General features: G+C 46.7%; 3 protein-coding genes across 3 annotated transcripts; 2 read left to right on the top strand and 1 right to left on the bottom strand.

Annotated features, from left to right (window-relative positions):
• The first annotated feature begins 1,955 nt into the window (after nt 1–1,955).
• On the top strand, nt 1,956–3,229 carry LOC124708005 (zealexin A1 synthase-like). The gene is made up of 2 exons (XM_047239698.1): nt 1,956–1,979; nt 2,582–3,229. The coding sequence occupies exons 1-2, from the start codon at nt 1,956–1,958 to the stop codon at nt 3,227–3,229; spliced, it is 672 nt and encodes a 223-aa protein (XP_047095654.1).
• An 8,219-nt stretch (nt 3,230–11,448) lies between these two features.
• LOC124673190 (elongator complex protein 4-like) lies at nt 11,449–14,067 on the top strand. Its single transcript, XM_047209316.1, has 8 exons — nt 11,449–11,614; nt 11,945–12,192; nt 12,288–12,363; nt 12,629–12,785; nt 12,975–13,053; nt 13,139–13,298; nt 13,388–13,479; nt 13,569–14,067. The coding sequence occupies exons 1-8, from the start codon at nt 11,449–11,451 to the stop codon at nt 13,734–13,736; spliced, it is 1,146 nt and encodes a 381-aa protein (XP_047065272.1). The 3' UTR covers nt 13,737–14,067.
• Nucleotides 14,068–14,690: 623 nt separating this feature from the next.
• Nucleotides 14,691–18,423, bottom strand: LOC124685359 (E3 ubiquitin-protein ligase KEG-like). Its single transcript, XM_047219708.1, has 5 exons — nt 18,169–18,423; nt 17,126–17,487; nt 16,907–16,998; nt 16,135–16,608; nt 14,691–15,827 (listed from the first exon to the last, which is right to left on the bottom strand). The coding sequence occupies exons 1-5, from the start codon at nt 18,182–18,184 to the stop codon at nt 14,864–14,866; spliced, it is 1,908 nt and encodes a 635-aa protein (XP_047075664.1). The 5' UTR covers nt 18,185–18,423; the 3' UTR covers nt 14,691–14,863.
• Between the last annotated feature and the right edge of the window lie 1,924 nt (nt 18,424–20,347).

The following is a 20,347-nucleotide window of genomic DNA, read 5'->3' as shown; positions in this document are numbered from 1 at the left end:
ATTATTAATCAACTCCCAAATCTATATCTGATTCACGTCTCCTCAGTTTTCTCCACAATCATGGCCGATGCATGCGCGCGCCTCGTTTAATGCCTCCAGCTTGTTTTGGACGTCATCAGCTAGCTAGTCACCATCAGCATGCTAGGAGCAAATCCAATGGTACGTGCCTAACTAAACTCAAAACACATGTATACTTGCTTCAAAAGAGAAGAAACCATCACATTTATATTTGCAATACCGTCTAATTAAACTCAAAACAAATGTTTCCAATGCTAAAAATTTGTTGACACATAATTCATATTCTATTGACCAAAACAATGGTGAAACTATCTCGAACAAGCCCTAGCCTTAGCTCATTTGGTTGTGTCGATGAGGTGGTGGGAGAGCCGGCGCGTCCTCGGGGTGTTGATGGGCTTTGCGGAGGGCGGTGTCCTTGACGAGGGAGACCCAACATAAGTACTGTCGATGGGGTGGATGGTGGACCCGGTGTAGTTTCGTCGAGTTTTAACCTTTTGTTATTTTCCTACCATGCAATGTCTACGCCTTGCTTTATGTCAAAAGTTTGATTCCAAGTGAGATATTTTTATTTACCCCATCCTTATCTAGAAATATTGTTTCTAAAATTTGAAGTGCTAATCCTTAGGCCATGGGAGTGTTGTTCTTTAGCTAGACTGTTTCTTACATTTGTGATGCACTAGAAATAGAGTTTTAGTCTTTCTATCCTTTGTTTCCTCTTTTTGTAGTGGAGCTTTGCTCTAGGAGTTGTTTCTAGTTAGTTTCTTTCTTGCTCATACCGAGGCCAGCGACGAAGAGTACACTCAGGGGCGAAGATCCCAGTAGGGCAACTTAGGTAAGCCTCCCTACCTTGATTTTTTGTGAATACACTTAGATACGCGTGTTTTTCTAAACAAATCGAGTGATCATACATCGAAAACGGACTTCGCATGACAAAGTTATGCTTGTTTCAGTGAACACTGCATAAAATTGGTCACAAACCGAAAACATAGACTATTTATCTCCAAACATAGACTCATATTGTAGACTCAATGTGAATAACATTGCTTGTATTACAGAGATATAACATTGACTGGGTCTTAGTAGTATATACAAGATAAGCCCATGTTATTCATTATTCATACTCGTAGAGCTGGAGACTTTAGAGATTTCTAGATATTTGAAAGGGGCATCGTACTTTCTCTGGCCCCATTATCACCATTAAATATTACACTGGTTTTACAGATGGTGGCATCAACAATTGAAACGAAATTCCCGATAAATAAGATAATGAAGACCGAGTTGTCTATGGAAAGAGAAATAATCAAACATCTTGATTGTTTAAATTACATTAGATCTTTTCCAAAGAGGTAAAGTTTTGCCATTGAGTTGGCATTATTGGTATGTTATTTTTAGGTTATATTTATAATTAGAAATGTTTTTTATTTTTTATTAAATGATTGTGTTTGAACCATACACATCATTACTGTTTTTCCCCAATATATTTTGGTACTTTCATCATTCAAGGTTCGTGTTGCCTTAGATTTTTTTCGTCCTTCGCCACTGAGTACACCAGCGTGCATGCCGAGGCGTCTTTGATCCGTGCTCCCTCTCTAGTCCTGAGGGCCACGTCATGCCTCTTGGTCTGCCCTCTTGCCCTAACTTGGAGAGATGTCACTTTTTCCCACCCAAACATCGTGACGACGTTATCTTCGAGGTCAATGTGGCGTCGTGGCTTGCCTCCCGCGCAGTCCCAGAATGGTCCGCAACACGTGTGCTCTCTGCATGGGCTATGCATGGGCAAAATTAACTTTCCAACCGAAAGGTGCACCGGTCACCCGCAAAGTGTTGTAACTTATGTGTATGGGTCCTATCGGGGCGATTTTGGCGGCGTTTGAAACCTCTGGGGGGTGGCTCCCTTGTTTGAAGAAGGTATGAAGCAAGAGTCTACACGTGTGGCAATGGGCTATATTGCACATGAAATGGTAGGCGTGAACTTGCTCGCTTTAGTTCAAGGCATGACATGAGGGTATCCTGGTTTTCAGACCCTGGTGTTTTTCTTATCCTTGTTATTATTGTAAAAGGCAGAGTTAACATTTTTTTTATAAATCATACATGTTGAGTACCTGAATAAAGTTGTCTTAAGTTTATTATAAGAAAACTTTTTTTTGTCGGGAACATACAAATGTTGTGTAAACTTGGATGTATCCGCACGGTAGATAGATAGTGTGTAGATACATTCAAATTTATGGCATCTCGAGCGGGCTGGCGCAAAATGGACACCCAAATTGACCGCATGTGTCAGTTTGCGTCGGCCCACAGACACGAAAATGACTAGGCGTCCGTTTGCGGCGGGTATGTCCCCAGTGGGCCGGCGGATTGGCTCAAATTGAGGTTTCAATTAAGTCCATCACATTGAGGTATAAATCCCTGCTGCCGGTCGACATTCTCCCTCGAGGCCAAGCCGCCAAGGGCGCCGTGGAAGAGGACCAGCTGGCCACCCTCGTGCACGAGGGCGAGGGCGCCGTCATTTATCTCCGTACGTGTACGTCATCACTCTAACTAGCTCGCATGGCATGGCACACAGGACATCTTCGGCGCGGGCAGCGAGACGTCGGCGACGACGCTGGAGTGGATCATAGCGGAGCTGGTGAGGAACCCGAAGGTGATGCGCCGGGCGACGGCGGAGGTCCGACAAGCCTTCGAGACCAACGGCGCCGTGGATGAGGACCAGCTCGCCACCCTCGTCCCGTACCTGCACCTGGTGATCCGGGAGACGTTCCGGCTGCACACGCCCCTGCCTCTGCTCCTCCCGCGGGAGTGCCAGGAGGCGCCGGCGTGCAAGGTGCTGGGCTACGACGTGCCGCGGGGCACGCAGGTGCTCGTCAACGTCTGGGCGCTGGGCCGCGACGAGCGGTACTGGCCCGAGGACCCCGAGGAGTTCCGGCCGGAGCGCTTCGAGGCCGGCGCGGCGGCGGACGGGGTGGATTTCAGAGGGGTGGACTTCGAGCTGCTGCCCTTCGGCGCCGGCAGGAGGATGTGCCCCGGCATGGGCTTCGGCCTCGCCAACGTCGAGCTCGCGCTCGCAAGCCTGCTGCTGCACTTCGACTGGGAGGCGCCGGGGGTGGCTGATCCGGCGGAGTTCGACATGACCGAGGCGTTCGGCATTACCTCCAGGAGGAAGGCCGGCCTCTCGCTGCGTCCCGTCCTGCGCGTGCCTCTGCCCGACGTCTAATCCACCTCTTGATGTCGCCGGCCGGCCGGCCGTGCTATTTTTTTTATTGTACTGTACTACTGTAAACCATTGTAATCACGGAAGCGGGCTGTTCTATTGTAAATTTGTGCTTTGCTCAAATAAGCTTATTTTACAATCTGTACGGAATAATCCATTTTGCGTGAAGACCGGTTCTTTGCTTGAGCATCTCAACACCCATTGAATTTTATTTTCTAAAAAACTTTGCTGGTCAATGGTGACTAAAGTCACATCTGACCCATAACCTGTGTGGTGCGTAAAACCGGTCAGTGACCAGTGAACCACGGGCGAACACCGGTGCACCTGGAGAAAAATCCTGTAAATTGTTTGCATATTACTATACATTTTACCTCTTTTAGGTACCTGAAATCGTGTTTATCGTCTCTATGAGTGAAGAACATGGAATTTCTATTTCTTCAGTTTTGGGTTTTTATAAGTCATGTTTTACCAACTCCTTGTACGCCCTTTAATTTCTCTGTCTTACCATGGAGGTACCTATCTAGCTTATTCCATGGGATACTCTGAGCTAGCATTCAAAGCTAACCTTTTGGTGACACTCCGGCATTCGGTACACCTAGGACGACTCCAAGAAAAGAGATGCTCTCTACAAAGGTTGACTAGCCAAGATTTGTCATCTAGGAGCATGACATGTTTCATGGTGTAATCAAAACGCATACCTGATCAGGCAACTTGGAGGCTCGTCACTCATGTCTTGTCCTGCATGATGTGTGGACATCAGCTGATCAGCAGAGTGATATATACTACTATGAATTACAGAAACTCAATTCGGCTTCCAGATGTATGTGATTCCTCTACCAAGAAAATATATTTCGAAGTGGCAACAATTTTTGACAAAAAAATATACGTGTACATGTCCATAATATATGTGTGTTCATCAAGTTTCGCGAAAAAACGATATTTTTTGTAATCTATGTAAAATGAGAAAATTTATCTTCTGATAAGCTTTTTTAGCACCGAATTTTGCTTTTCTACGCACGCCACACAAGTCGATTTTATGAGTGTGTAGCATATGAAGATGTACGTGCAAATTTTTTAAAATTTCAAAATATATTTAACATGCATTTTAAAATAAAGGGAGCATGCTCCTATGTGCCAAAATATCATTCCCTATGAATTAGGACGATAGGAGCATGAACCTTAAATTCCTTGAGTTGCCTGACGAAGTGATAGTCTATAAGAAAGCATCTAGTGGGAGTGGCACTAATCAGAATTTCGTTCGTACGGTGAACGGATCTAGTTCCTGGCGTACGTGAATGTGATACTGATATATAAGCGGCTAAAATTGAGTTCCCCATAACGAGAAAACCCCCTCGCGTCGCTCCCCCAGGCGACGCCAGGGGCGAAAACCTAGCGCCGCCAAGCTCCTCCCCGCCTGGGCCTACCCCGCCGCTGCCGCCGCCGGCCTCCTCCGCGGCGGTGGCGGCACCCCGCTGCCGAAGGTGGCCGGGGAGTTCTGGGCGCGACGTGGAGGGCCGGCTCGTGGGGGCGGTGGCGGTCGGGGCTTGAGGAAGCCGAGCCGGCGGGCTCGGGCGGGGGGCTGCGGTGGTGGCTGCTCGCCGGCGCTGCGGTGGTCGCGGCTGCTCCGGCGGCGGTCACCCTCGGCGCGGGGCCTTGCGGGGCGGCCTGGCCGGCGTCCTCCCAGATCGAGATCCGCTCGATTTGGGGGCGTGCAGGTCGGCCTCGCTCAAGGAGGCCAGGGCGGCGGCCCTGGGACGTCTTGGTGGCGTTGGTGGTGTCGGGGTCGTGCCCCCGACAGCGGGCAGCCGGCGGGGAGGCCTGTCTGCATCTCCGGCGCCAGCGGTTGGCCGGAGAAGAGGATGCCGGGGCAGCGGCCCCGGAGACGCGGTGGCGACGGGGATGTGCCGGCCCGGCTTCTCCTTGGCGTGGCGGTCGCGTGAAGGTCGGAGTTCGGGGGCTGCGGAGGGCCACCGCGTGTGGCAGGCTAGCTGGGGTGCGGCAGCCCTTGCTAGTTCTGCAGGCCTGTGGCGGAGGTGTGCCATAGTGCAAGGATGGCGGCGCGGCTCTTGGTGGGCGGGGCGCTGTTTCCAGCGTCTCGGGACGGTGACAGGTTGACGCGAGGGGTCAGCCTGTTGCGCGTGGAAGCCGGAGCGGCGGCTCCGGGAGCGCGGTGGTGGTGTTGCTATGCCTCTGGCCGCGTGGGCGGCAGGGCATGCTTCCGTGGGCGACGTCTCTTTGGCTAGTGGTATGTGCTCGTCCGGCGTTTGTGGAGGCGGCGGTCATGGGTCTCCGGATGAAAATCTTGCCCAACTTGGTCGGTGCCGACAACGGTGTCGCCTTCGGGCGTCGCTTTCCTTCTTGAAGGCGTTGTTGTGGAGTCCCGACACCCCTCCGCCCATCATTCCAGGGTGAATACCCAAATCCGGCTTGCCGGATTGGATGACGGCGGCGTCTTTGGATGTCGTGACCTCGTTGGAGGCGTCATTTTTTGGAGTCTTGGAAGCCACTTGTTGTCGATGCCTGCACCACTGGTTTGGGTCGTGGTCTTCGGGTACCGTCGGTGTGCGAGTGCCGCTGGCTTGCTTCTTGCGGCTTGCCTCTCCCCGCGAAGCTTGAAAGGCCTAGCCGTCTCCTTCGGCTCCGACTTCCTTTCCAGGGACGTGGACCGGGAAGTCGTGGTGCTCTCCGTTGCCGTCGTGCTGGTGTCATTCGATGGCGCTCCATACCTAGTTGAGCTAGGTCGTGTGGCCAAGTGTGGTTTTCGCCGGTTTTCCTTAAAACTATGCCGTGTAGGTTTTCTTTGTCTGGTTTTCCTTATAAACCGGACACGGGTGTCGAGTTTGTATCGGTTTTCGGGCGGTTTTCCTCATAAACCGGCTAAATTTCCCTCTTCTTAATGAATAGGCAGAGCTCCTGCCGGTTGCTCCAAAAAACTATATAAGCGGCTATATAGTACATATTCGTAAGCATTCTACCTATTCGTTGACGTGGATTGGTAAGCAAATGGAACATAAAAAAAGGCGCCCGATTTTATTCGATGAGAAACCTATATATATTTTTGTGTATGTTTCCAATAAGACGCTCAATTTTTTTTCTAGGTCGACCCAATTTCAAAAAAATGTGTTTATTTTTAGGTGTACAAATGAAGTTCTGATTATCTATGGAATGTTGGATGGTCAAACAATAGTTCTGGAGGTGCACTTTCACCTCTAACAAAGTCAGCATGGCCAATCCATAGGGGCGTTTGTTTCCCTCTCGTTCGGTGGGTGGTGGTATCGACTATACGGTGATGTCCTTGTTTAGGCGAGACATCGGAAAATGGCTGTCTAGGCAGAGGGTACAAGGAGGAAACATTGTCGTAGATGTTCTTCCGCTGTGCCTAGATCTTGGGTTTCCTCTTTATGATTTTTGCAACCCGCTTATTATTTAACTAGTCGGGATATCCGACTCATTATATTTGTATGTGCCTTAATTGCACAATGCAAACTTGAAGTAGGTCATATATATAGCTTGGAAAATATATAATTACCTACTTTCCGTTAGTTAGAAATTCAACTATTCAAGATTGTAAACTTAGATATTACGATTTTCACGTTGCCATTGACACATATACATTCTCTGAAAAGGGTTTTAAGTTAACGAAACTACAAGGTTATTGTGCGCTAGATCAACCTATGGGTATTTTTGTGTAAAACTTATAAATAATTTTTACTTATAATATATAAAAGAAAGTATCAATATCTATAATATGAAATAATTATGCTTGGAGAACATATTTGAGAAGCTTAACTTTTGACCAAATTCATATCAACATGCATCGGTTTTCTGATTAGGCCATGTTTTTCTCATGTTTGCATGCACGGGTGGCACAGCAACATGCACTACACATTCCCAACGAACTTGTGCAATAATGCACCCCCGACGTACGTGTACAATGCATGGGTGTTTGTCTTCTTCCGGTAAGGAATATCGGAAGAATCTGCGAGAGAGGTGATCCGTACTGAAACAAGGAAGATAGAATTATTTTGTTGTACAGAGATAGGTTAAATTAACGTGTCTCCTGATGATGTTGACCTTGGCCGGCCGGCATCTGCCGGACCGAGTTTGATTTCATTGCCGGCCGTTTTTCTTTCTATAGCTTCGCGACGTGTTGAAGACAGTGAGCCAGGAGAACAATATGAATATACACTACAGTACTGCTTAATATAGTTAGATTTTTTTTTATTGTAGGGGCCACATGGCCCCCAATTTCAATAAAGAAATTGGAGTCAGTGTAACATCAGGGGAAAAGAAAGGTGCTTAAGTCACAGCAGCTAAACCCTCCAGGCACACAAACTAAAAAACCATCTAAACTGAGCACTAAAACCTCCAGAACCATCTCTACAACCAGCCATCTTTGAACAAAGTATAACAAACACATTGGCAAGCAAGTCTCTAAGACATAAAGAAATCCATATTTTCTTGGATGAAGCGAGTCAACTGTCATAGATCTTTTGTCATAGGCGCCCACACATGTATTCTGCAGAATATCTCGCTCGCAATGCTCCGAATCTGTTCAGACACGTCGCACAAGCTTTTGAACCTTTTGTTTCTGAAGAAAATTTCAGTCATCCGTTAGTCAACACATAGAAAAAATTACTTCAGCAAGATTGTCTGGGAATTTCCGTTGAAAACACGATGCATTTCTTGTCTTCCATAAATTCCACAACAAAGCTGCTGTACCCAACATAACTACGGTTCTATCACGGCCAGTGAATTTCCGAAGCCAATTTTGGCACAAATCATAGAAGTTCACATGTTTTGTCTCTATACCCAAAGCACAACTAGCCACACTCCAGTTATATTTAGCCATGGGACACTCAAAGAAAAGGTGGTTCATATCTTCACTTCCCCCACAGAATTCACACAAGACACTACCTTTCCAACCTTTCTTGGCCAAGTTAATCTTAGTCAAGATTCTATTCTTCACTATCAACCAGATAAAGGCTTTGATCTTGAGAGGCATTTTCATCCTCCAAATCATCTTATACGGGGAAAGAACTCGCCTAGCCATCAAATAAGTATACATCGATTTAACAGAAAAAACTCTATACTTAGTTAACTTCCAGCTCACACTATCAGGCTCATGTGACAAGGTAGTGCTACCACACATGTCTAGTAGTTTGTTCCACATCTCCAAAGATTCCTCATACAAGCATCTTCTAAATCTAATGCGATTAAAATCTTGTGCAAACACTCTAGCTACCGAACAACTTGTGAAAAAGTCAAGTTATAAAGCCTCGGGAAGAGTACACACAACGGTTTCTCTCCCACCCACACATATTCCCAGAATCTAGTTTTACATCCGTCCCCTAAAAACCTTTTACAACAACTATAAAAAACATCTTTCACCTCCATCAAACCTGACCAAAAATGGGAGCATCCAACATATTTTCTATCTTGTCTAATAATACCATTCTTAAAGTATTTAAACTTAAGATTTTCTGGCAATCACCTTCCTCATTTTATAGTCTCCACAACCATTTGCAGAGTAAGCTAATGTTTTTTATGTCAAGATTTGTGAGTCCCAATCCACCTTGATCCCTCGGCTGGCATACATCAGCCCATTTCACAAGGTGATACTTGCGGATCCCTTCCCTTTCTTGCCATAAAATTCGAGCCCTAAAGAAATCAAAGCGTTTAAGGACTCCTTTCGGAACTCTAAAAAAAGGCATCATGAAACTAGGCACATTACTAAGAAAAATTTCTGTAAGAATTATTCTCCCTCCAAAAGAAAGCAACCCCCTTGCCAGCAGGGACATTTATTTTCTACTTTTTCCTCTGCTGGTCTCCAATCAATTTTACATAGTCTCTTATAATGTACTGGCATCCCTTGATATCTAAAAGGCACATCTCCAACTTTGCAAGTGAATATATAGGTATATTCCTTTTGCTTTTCTACAGTTGAACCAAAACAGTAAACCTCACTTTTAGAAAAGTTAATCTTCAACCTAGTTAGATGTTCAAAAGTGCATAAAATAATTTTTAAATTTCTAGCATACTCAAGCTTATCCCCGAACACGAAAATTGTATCGTCTGCATACTGCAATAAAGATAAGCCGCCATCATACATCTCTGGTATCAAACCTTTAATATAACTTTGTTCTTGGGCCCTTGAAACCAAGGTTTCCAGAACACCCGCAACCACATTGAAAAGTAATGGGAAAAAGGGATCTCCCTGGCGCAACCCTTTCCTAGTAACAAAATACGGACCTACTTTATCGTTAACCATAATATTAACCTTACCATTTTCTACAACTTTTCTAGTCAATTCAATAAACTTTGTTGGAAACCCTTTCATTTCCAACACTCAAAACATAAACTCCCAATTAATTTTATCATCAGCTTTTTCAAAATCCACTTTGAAGAAAACCCCAGACTTCTTCTTCTTATGAATGTAGTGCATTGTTTCATGTAGAATGACCACACTATCTAGAATAAACCTTCCTTTTATGAAAGCAGATTGGATCTTAGAAATGACTTCATCGGCAACTAAGATAGCTCTATTATTCATAACCTTAGTTACGACTTTAAACAACACATTTAATAGACAGATTGGTCGATGCATCTGAATCTTATCAGCCCCATCCCTTTAGCAATGAGAATAATTGTCCCATAATTCAACCTAGATATGTCTATCTTACCATCATAGAAATCTTGAAACAAAGCAAAGATGTCTCCAGCATTCAAACTCCAATTTTTTTGATAAAATTCGATAGGAAGAAAAACCATCAGGACCAGATGCTTTATTAGTTTTCATTGAGAAAATTACATCTTTGATCTCTTGTATGGTGAATCTATCAGCGAGTTTTTCTTTCGACTCATCCGACAAGGCCGAGTCAAGGGTCCATGTCAAAGAAATAGGAAGAAACTTAACATATCCAAACAAACGTAAAAATTTGTAGCATATCTTAACAGGTTCTCATCACCTTCCATAACACCCTCATCTTGATTAAAACGAAAGATTTTATGTATTCTATTTCTTCCATTAGCTCTAGCCATGAAGTATTTTGTGTTTCTATCTCCTTCTCCAATATCAATCTCTCTAGCTCTCTGTCTCCATTTAATTTCTTCCTCCCTAAGTAAAAAAATTAATTGGTTATGTAAGGAAATTCTTAGTTCATAGTCAGAAGCCGATAACCCAACTGTCTCACTATTAATATCAATAAAATTTAGCAAATCAGACAATCTCTTCCTCTCTTTTCTGTACACACTTTCAATATTTAAATTCCACCCTTTTAGTACCCGTCTAAGCTTCTTCGTCCTATTTTGTATAACATGCAGAACATCTCTACCCTCATACACTCCATTCCAAGTTTTTGTAACTATATCAATAAGGTCTGGCCAATTGAGCCAACACAACTCAAAACAAAATTGTTTAAAAACCACCGGTTCTTTAATACCCGAGTCAATAACAAAAGCAACATGGTCAGAAACCCCTCATAGTTAGATAAAATGAGATGAGATTCTCAAACTGAGTAGGGTCATATGCATGGAACCGAGACGTTCAGTAGTGTTCGATGTTTAGATAGGTACTTCATCTTTTATAAAATTACCCTGTGTTTTAGTTTTGGTCATAGTAAACAAAATTATAAAGTTGACCAATAATATAAAAATCGCAACATATAGAGTATTTAAATACCTATAATATGAGATTATATTTAATGATGGTTCTAAGTAATTGGATAGATACTACCCCCTCCATCCTAAAAAGATATGTCATAATTTTATCTAATTTTAGCTGTACATATACACTAAATCACGTCTAGATGCATCCCAATTTTGACGATTCTATGACATCCTTTTTGGGAGTACAAATACATGTGTTGTATGGACGGCCAAATTTCCATCTTCTTTTCAATAGTGATATGCACAGAAAGAAGACAATGTTGGAAGGGAAACATGAGTTCTATTTTGCCTTTTTCAGAAAAATGTTCAAATTTTAAAAATGTTCAAATTTTGAAAGATAGTTTTTCTCGCATTTTTTTAAGTGTTAGATTTTTTTTAAAAAGTAAATATAAACAGAACAGAAACAAAAAAAAAGCAGGGAGAAAAAGGAAAAAAAAAAGGAGAGCTTACTGATCTGATGGGCCGCGGCCCACTAAACTGCCCCGGCTCGTGGCACTCCATAGGGGCCGACCCGGTCGCAGCCGACTGCCGAGGACGGTTCACGCAGCACGACCATGGCCGCCGCCGCCGGAGTAGGGGGGCAAGCCCTCGGCCGGAGCAGCTTCTCCCGCGCCGCCTCGTCGAAGACCGCCTCCTCATCGTCCTCCCCCACCGCTTCCGGCGTCAAGCTCGGCCCTAACGGCGCAGCGTTCGTTTCTTCCGGCATCCCCGACCTCGACAGTAAGCCTGACCGTGCCCATAAGCATTCTCCTTCAGCCAGGCTGCAATTTTTGTTGACTAGAGCGGAAGTTTGATTTAGCCAGTTGTAATGATTAGTGGGAACGGCGTGAGAGGCCATACCTTTAAATCAAATCCTGCGATTTGGGTGTGAACTGTGAATTAGATGCTCCGTACCTTAACAAGCAGTACAAATTACCTGCAACATATTTTACCTAGTACATATGATTCAGTATGCACGAGGGATACATTTTCTTGAGGTCAGGGCAGGAGAGCACGAAAGGCGACAATTTTTACCAAGTACCATCGTTATTTATCAGTGTTTTGCCGCAGGTATTCTGGGCGGCGGTTTCCTCCTCGGTTCGGTTGTGATGGTCATGGAGGACTCCGACGCACCGCACCACCTCCTCCTTCTCCGGGCCTTCATGGCGCAGGGCATTGTGCACAAGCAGCCACTGCTCTTCGCAGCGCCGATGAAGGAGCCCCGCACGTTCCTCGGTGCGCTGCCTGCTCCGGTTGCGTCCTCAAAGGAGGACGCGCGGCAAAGAGCGGTGATGGGAAGCGGCGATGCACGAGCAAGCGTATGTCTTGTGGAAGAATGTGTTTTACAGTAAATAAATCTGTGTCCTTAGTAGTGTTCCTGTTTTTGTACTGATCTGGATGTGTGATTTTGCAGGATGAGGGTTTGAGGATAGCTTGGCAGTACAGGAAATATTTTGGGGATGAGAGGACTTCTAGTGCCGAACACAGAGGTTATACTTATCTTCTTTGTTTTCTTGTTGGTTAATAATCTGCAATGCGCAAAGACCCATTAACTTTCTTTCAGTGTTCGTGGATAATGTGCTTGGAAGTTTTTAAAATAAAAGAAATATTGCATTCTTTGTATAATTGTTGCCTGATATACCTATTATACCTCATTTGTGTAACCATCATTTCTAAAACTGGTAATTAGTTTATGCACTCATTACTGTCTAAAGATGTTTGTGAAAAGAGCTGACCCATGTAGCGCTGTTGCAGATAACAAGCAGGAGTTTAGCAATGATTTTGATTTGCGGAAGCCCTTGGAACGACATTTACTAAATGCACAGCATATTGAATGTGTAAGCACTCAAGATGCAGACACTCTTGGTGACCTCCAGGATCGTTGTTCCACTTTCATATCAAGACATCCAAGGTGAGGTCAATTCATGGATCTATGATCAAAATTGTTTTCTGTAGGGAAAGATTTTCGTACCTATTTATGACAGATTATTCTATGTCAACATGATGTTTATTGTTTAGTGTAACAACAAAGTTTGAGTCTTCTTAGACCGAATGCATTTTGATGTACTGGTGTGAACATTCTTGTGTTCTCTGTATTCAGAAAAGATGGTGGAAATCTGAATGCTGGACGGATTGCTATACAGTCACTCTGTGCACCACAGTGTGGATATTTTGGAAAGGCAAGTATATATGACTGAGATAATGTATGCTTTATTGGTGGATGCTGTGCTCCAAAAATTGAAGCCAATTTTATATGCATTGCAGGACTGGGACATGGTCTCATTTATCAGATCACTGAAGGCCATGGTACGCGCTTCTAATGCCGTTGCCGTTATAACATTTCCATACACGGTCCTATCAGATTCCTTCTGTAAGAGATGGCAGCATCTGGCAGACACGCTGATGTCAATAAAAGCAATTCCAGGCAAGCCTAACACTTCAATATCTGTTTGTTCATTCCAACTGTGACTGCCGGTCATGCATAACCTGACTGCTAATCTCCTTTATCATTAGATGAGGACAAGGACTTGGCGAAACTTCTAACAGGGTATCAGGATATGGTTGGTTTTCTGCATGTGCATAAGGTGGCACAGAACAATAGCCAGGTATGCAGGTCGTCATAGGCTCGTAGTCATAGCTGCTGTAAACAAACTTTGTGCTCCCTTGTTTTGACGCTGTTTGCATCGACGAGCAGGTTCCTGTAATTCTAGAGGCATCCACATTTTCTCTGAAGCTGCGGAAGAGGAGGTCGCTGGTGCTCGAACGGTTGAATCAGGCCCCGGTGGACGGGTCGAGCGGGCCTTCGTCAGGTGCATCAGGCAGTTGCTCCTCGTCAGCCCAGAGCTCACAGCTTGATTTCTAAATCGAAACTGGAGTTGGGTCTTTCAGAAGCGAGGGAAGCATTCACTGGAGCAACCGCGTCTTTTGTTCAGCTTATAGAATACTGAAACCAAAAGTAGCTGAGAAAGGCTGTTGGTTATTGTGTATCTGCCGCTCTGAAGTCAGAATGCAACTTTTAGAAATTTCAGTTCGTTGTGGAGGCGCCTTTCCTGTTTCATGTATCATTCAGTTTTGCTGTATACCTTTTGTGTTTAAGTTCTATATGGTTGCTGTCGGCAGCGGATTCAACAGGGTATTCCTTATGACAACAGATTTGACATTGTTCGTATTAATGATGGTGACAGATTTCTGAATTTGAATGTTAAGTAAATTGTAGGTTCGCAGAAAACATGAGGCAGCTGTAAACTAGTACTGTAGTAATAGTTAGGCATGTTTGGGGAAGCAGAAACATATTTGCAGAATCTATGGCAAGAAAAAAGAAAAGTGTTTTTGGCAGCTCCTGATTTTTAAAAATCATATTTTTTGGATTCTAAAAATGTTGAAATTAAATATTTAGATACATATAAACATTCCGAAGGTACGGTAAAAATTTTGGAGAAAAATATGTTGTATTTTGAGCTATACAAAAAAAGATAAATTTCTGACAAATATCTACCTTTATATGTAGCCACAAATTTGTTTTTTTTTCTGCTGTAGCTCAAAATACATTGCAATTTCTAACGAAACTTTGCACAAATATTCAAAACATGTGTATGTATTGCACCAAATCTTCTTCTGAAGTTTCATCCCTATATATAATATGCTGGTGACCGATTTAGCTGATGACGTGCTTTTTTGACAGCATAATCTCCAAAGATCGTTGTCAAATTGATAAATTTAGGGAAACATTAGGTAGGTCTAAACTAGGAATTAGGCCTACCTGGGTTAGCAGAAACAGTCAGGCATAAAGAAACAACCTCATGTAGTTGCATGATTCTGGAAGCAGATACATGGTCAGGCTCAGGCATGCAAGGTTGCAGAGGTAGACACATATTTACAGGAGTTTCGATAAAACTAAAAAGTTTCAGCCCTAAATATACACATTATGAATTGTTTCAAGCGTTGATGCAGATACTTCAAGAAATCTTCAGCTAGACAGATTTTGCGATTTTACCCTGAAGGCGCATAACCTTCTCCGAACAGCATGTTTACGACGGGTGGAGGTAGCCACGTTGCGCTCGCACTATTCTGCACTTCTTGTTGCTGAGACTTATGATGATCGCCACCCTGCTCGGAGACGCTGGCAACCTTGCGACTCCTTGGCCTGGTGACGCCCTTCCCAATGAAGATACCTAGCTTCATAGCAGTGAAGAAACCCATAGCGATGAACAGAGGTCTCACCGCCCAATGGAAGTCCTCGAGGTGCTCATACTTCTTTACAACCCCGTCACACTTGTCAAAGCTCACTGCCTCCACCTCAGAAGGATCTGCCAAGCAACTGCATACCTCACCAAGGCTGAATTTACCAGGGAACTTCACAACCAGACACCCATTCGAGAGTATCTGCGAGATCCGACCCGTAGCAGACCCTCCGCCCCTCTTCCTCTGCCATTCGAACCGGGGGCTTGAGATGTTGGTTCTCAGCCTCACAAACTGCCCAACACAGTAGGCTTCAGCCATCTGGAGGTCCGAATATTCCCCCTTCCAGAGGGTGTCCATTCCTATCAGACCAACATACACGATGCCATCACGGTCAATGCTATGAAGAACTCCAACCTGAGACCGCTTCTTGTCCTCCTCCCTGAGCCGCACCCAGTCTCCAGCTGCAAAACCATATGTTACCCTCTCCACTGTCGTAGAGCGCACCTTCAAAGGGTCATGTAAACCATGGACGCGCACAAGAATGTAAGCATCATGATCTCCATCCTCCTCCAACCCAACTATCGTTCCATCAGGAATTTGCATTGTTTCAGGAGTACAAGATGTTTTAAGCTTTCTTGAGCGGACCTTGTCACCGATTTGCAGTTTATCCTTAAAGTGTAACCAATTAATGCGACTTGGCTGAGTTGACCTTTCTGCCCTTAAATTGTCAGAACTGTCCCAGTCAGTGTTGTCATAATCCACGTTTTTAGCACTAAAGAAACAAAAGAACAATATATGAGTACTGCAAGGACATGGTAAAATATACCACAGAAGAAAAATAAATGCCTATTCACCGGATATAAAGCATATATGAGTATGACACGACTAAGATCATATGAGCACTAGAGAGTAGAGAGAGAGCAGTTTCATAATTTCACATGACATACTTCAAGTACAACTTAGCTACTGTGCATAGTAATAGCAGAAGTGAACAAGCAATGGTAAAATTACCCGTCTAACGGAAGTTAACCAAATCAAGTTACTGACAACACAGAAGCAGGAGAAATTTAGTATGCTACCTTTCAAATGCATGTAAGATATCTGTCATCATGGGCCGGTCTCGGAAGTCATACTCAAAGCAGCCAGAAAGGACATTCTCGATCTCAGGAGGCATATTGTACGGGAATATTGGTTTTTCTTTCTTGAGGACAACCAACTGATAGATCTCATCTGGTGATTTGCCACGCCATGGCTGAACTCCACTGAACATCTCAAGGATGCTGCAAGCGAATCCCCATGAGTCTGTCTCGTAACTAATTGGACCTCTAATGTTTGGTTGCCACTGTTCTGGGGCCATGTAATTTGGAGTACCAAGTCTTTGGATAAGGTCGGCATTAGGCAGTGAGAGTCCAAACAGCAAGGATGGAATCCCAAAATCCCCCAGCACTGCATGGTCATGCTCATCAAGGAGAAAATTACAAGGCTTGAGATTTAGAACAAATATTCCCCTGGAGTGTAGGTCCAGCACACCACGTGCCAGATCAGCCCCATATCTGCAAATAATAGGATTCATTAAAAAAAAGTGCTCAAGAAAATATCCCATAAAATAGAACATCATATACATTCTAAGAAACAAACATGGCATTTTGTCAGCAGCCCTGTTATCAGGTGATCACAAGTGCAAAACCAACCAACATTCAGCACATCACTGGTAGAAATTTGGAAATTTGGATGTGCCTTATCAGCTAGAGATGGTATAATTGCCTATGTGGTAGACTGTATGCTAATAATTTAAGACGATGAATATTCACAACATCAATTTTGCATAGTCTGTATAGACATCCACCATACCTTAAAACATCTGACAGATGGAGCCTTCCACCTTTAAGCCGGGCCATCTTATCCCCAATGGATCCTTCGTAAAACTTCATCGCTATACAAATCTGTAAAACCATGAAACAAAATTGAGCTATGAGGCCAAATTAATTGAACAGGCACTCCAACAGCAAGGCTCTCCTTGCCAAAGACAAAAGGAATGACCAACACACCATCAACAAGACAAGGGCATACCCTTCCATTCTGTGTCGAGACGCCGTGCAGGAAGCAAACATCGCCTAGACCCTGGCATTTGCCAAAGATCTCATCGAACCTGGCAGAGAACAGCTGCAGCTGGTCATCCTTGACCGGGTGCAGCATCTTCACGGCGACCTCGTGGTACCGGTCGTAATCTTCGGTCCTCTGGTGGTGCGTTGCTATCCAGACATCCCCGAAGGGGCCTCTACCTATCCGGTGCTTCAGGTTCAGCACGCTCGGGTCGATCCACGGGCTAATCTGGCTCGGGCCAGAGAAGACCGTCCGGTAGTGGTCTGGATCCTTCTCCAGCAGCATGTACTCAAACGATTCGGTGTCTGGGGACTGGGTGTCTTCCATTCCTGCGAACGGAAATTCAGCATTGGTTTCTCAACAGCACGTGCAGAATTTAAGCTTCCAGTGTTCAGTGTTCTCACAAATCAATAAAAGTTTCATGTTTGTTTAGCATAGCTTAACAGAAAAACAACATCCCTACTCTAACATTGCTGCAGGCCGCGGCGGAATACACAAAAGTTCAGCATACACCAGCTGCAACAATCTCTCGAAAAGCGTAAAACTGAATCTTTGACTGCTCAGTGTTCTCACTACTCCAATCAATAAGAATCTGTTGCTTTTTAGAATAAAATAAGGATCTGTTGTTTATTGGGCACAGCTCAACACAAAACAATAAAAACAAAATCCTAACCACATCTACTGTAAACTGGGAACTTGCTAAGTGCTGACTGCAGGGAAATGCACAAAAAATCAGCATATACCAGGAGTAGATACAAGCACTCAATCTCTGGAAAAAAACGTACGAAACACTCTTAACTAATCTGTACAGAAGCGCGCAGGTCAATGGGCAAGCGAGGGCCTGGATCACAACGGAATCAAGAGTCCGCCCGCAAAAGAGCAAGAACCGCTGAACGAATCCGGCGAGAATCACTCACAAATCCGGCATACAGGTAGTATAACAAAGTAAAAGGGCAAAGAACACGCATCAGCAGTGAATCTCGAATCCAGAAAAGACATGGTACTCTCACCTGCTGTCTTCTCCATCTCTTCTCCCGCTTTTCCCCTTTTCTAAATCCTAAGTGATGTCGACGAATTGGTTTTGCTTGACAAGAAGTACAGTAGAATGACCTAGAAATCGACTGCGGCTACAGCTAATGGAGCGGTCCGCGGGAGACGGGACCTGGAAAGCAACCGCATTTGTAGACGTGGAGTGGGAGGAGGAGGTGGAGGGGAGCGAGCTTGGGGAGGAAGAAGAAGAAGAAGGGGGCGGCGGTTGAGCGGTGGAGAGCGGTTTATATGGAAAAGGATTTTCTGCGCCACGCCCGCTGCTTGCATCTCGAGCGGCCGACGCAAGCTAAGAGCATCCCCACTCGTTGGCGCTTCCCACGTCCAAATCTGGCGAAATTTTCGTCCGGATTGGAGAAAGATTTGGCGTGGGGAGTAGTAGTTTCCCAGCCGCGTGCCCAGACGAAGTCGACGATGCGAATTTAAAAAACGGAAACTTGACAAACTACGGCTAAAAACGGGTGAATATAGACTAAATTTAATGATATTTATTACATTACGGGAGGAGTTCATACATAGAGGCCGAATTCGACTATATTTCGAATTCGGCTAGGGGAATTCAAACGCTAATTTTAAAACACGGCGCTCTACATGCCGAAATGGCGGTAGAACACCGTGTAGTCGGCTGCGCGGCCTGGCTGCTGCTGCCCTGGCCGGCGTCTCCCCACCCCGGGGATGGCTTGTACCAGTCGTCGTCGGAGGACTCGAGGTCGACGACGGGGACAGCGACGCCGGATGGAGGTGTCGCAGGACGGCGGTACCGCGCTACATCGTCGTTGGCGGCTGGAGCGGCGCGGGCGGCGAGTTGGCGTGCGGCGGCCGGTGTCCGGCGCAGCCCGCCGCCGCCGCTCCGCCTCCTCGCGCTCCCGGGCCGCGCTCGGCCCGGGCCCGGTGCGGCGTCGTCCGCGCGCTTCTCCTCCTCCATGTCGTGCGGCGACCCGGCGATCGCCTCCGCCATCGCGGCGTCCTCCGCGCGCTTTGCCTCCTCCTCGGCGAGCCGGCTTGCGGCGGCCTCTTTCTTCGTCTTCTTCCGGCCGCCCGCGGCGCGGAAGGCCGCTCGCGGATGACGAGGGCGCCGCCGCTGCGCCCTCTCGGTCGCCGGCGGAGACGCCGGCTCCTTCTTGACGCGCACCGGCGTCGAAGGCGACGTCGCCTCCTCCCTCTTCACCGGCGCCAAGGATGACCTTGACGCCGATCCGGAAGACGACGAGCCGGCGGCCATGCGCCGTGGCCGCCGGACGCTTCCCCGACGGCGGCTCGCCGATGCCCTCGATGCCGATGGAGGGGCATCGTGAGCACCGGGAAGTTGCCGCCCTCGATGTGCGCGAGGACGTTCGCCGCCGTCCTTTCCGCGCGCTCCACCACCGTCGGCGGCCCGCGGCGTTGTTGCGCGCGAGCGGAGGCGGCGGGCCGTCGTAGGCCGCCAGCTCCCGCTCCCACCGCCGGAGGAAGTAGGAGTTCCACCGCGTGTAGTTCTCGGGGTGGTGGCGCGGGTCGGCGCGCTCCTCGTCGGTCATCGTCATCCTCGCCTCCTCGATGGCGACGTCGAGGGCATGGCCCGCGGCGGCGGCGGGATTGGAACGCCGCCAGCACTTAGCCGCCAACCGCCTCCGGGAGGCCTCGTGTCCGGCGGGCGGGGCTACCCCGCCCGGTGGAGGAGGTGCCCCTCCCACGCGTGGAGCGACCGGCGGGGGAAGCCGTTGTTGGCCGCGCCGTCGTCGTCGTAGAACGCCATCTTGAGAGTAGAGGGAGAGTGGAGGGAGAGTGGAGCACGGGGTGCGCCTCGCGGCGAGCGGACCGGCGTATATAGGCGTGGCCGGCGCGGGGATTAAATGCCGCGTGGATTGCGACGCGTCCGCGGCGAGCCGACCGGCGGCAGCCTTTAGTGCGCGCGGAAGACGATGCGTGCGCGGAAGACGACGACATTAACTCGCCGCGTGGCCGGCGAATGCGCACCGGCGGCAGGCTTTTACAGCGCGCGGAAGACGATGCGATGAGGACGACGATCGGTTTCTCTCGCCGACAAGTTGGGGCCACCGCACGCGCGGGAAGTTTCCTCGCCGTTTCGCGCGCTTTCGTTTCGTCCGGAGTCCCCGAGCGCTCCCGGGTGGCCGGGGATGGCGTGGGATCGCCGGATGAATT

The sequence above is a fragment of the Lolium rigidum genome, chromosome 1 (assembly GCF_022539505.1).
Source record: "Lolium rigidum isolate FL_2022 chromosome 1, APGP_CSIRO_Lrig_0.1, whole genome shotgun sequence".
Classification (NCBI taxonomy): Eukaryota; Viridiplantae; Streptophyta; class Magnoliopsida; order Poales; family Poaceae; genus Lolium; species Lolium rigidum.
This window is presented reverse-complemented; position numbering and strand designations above follow the sequence as displayed.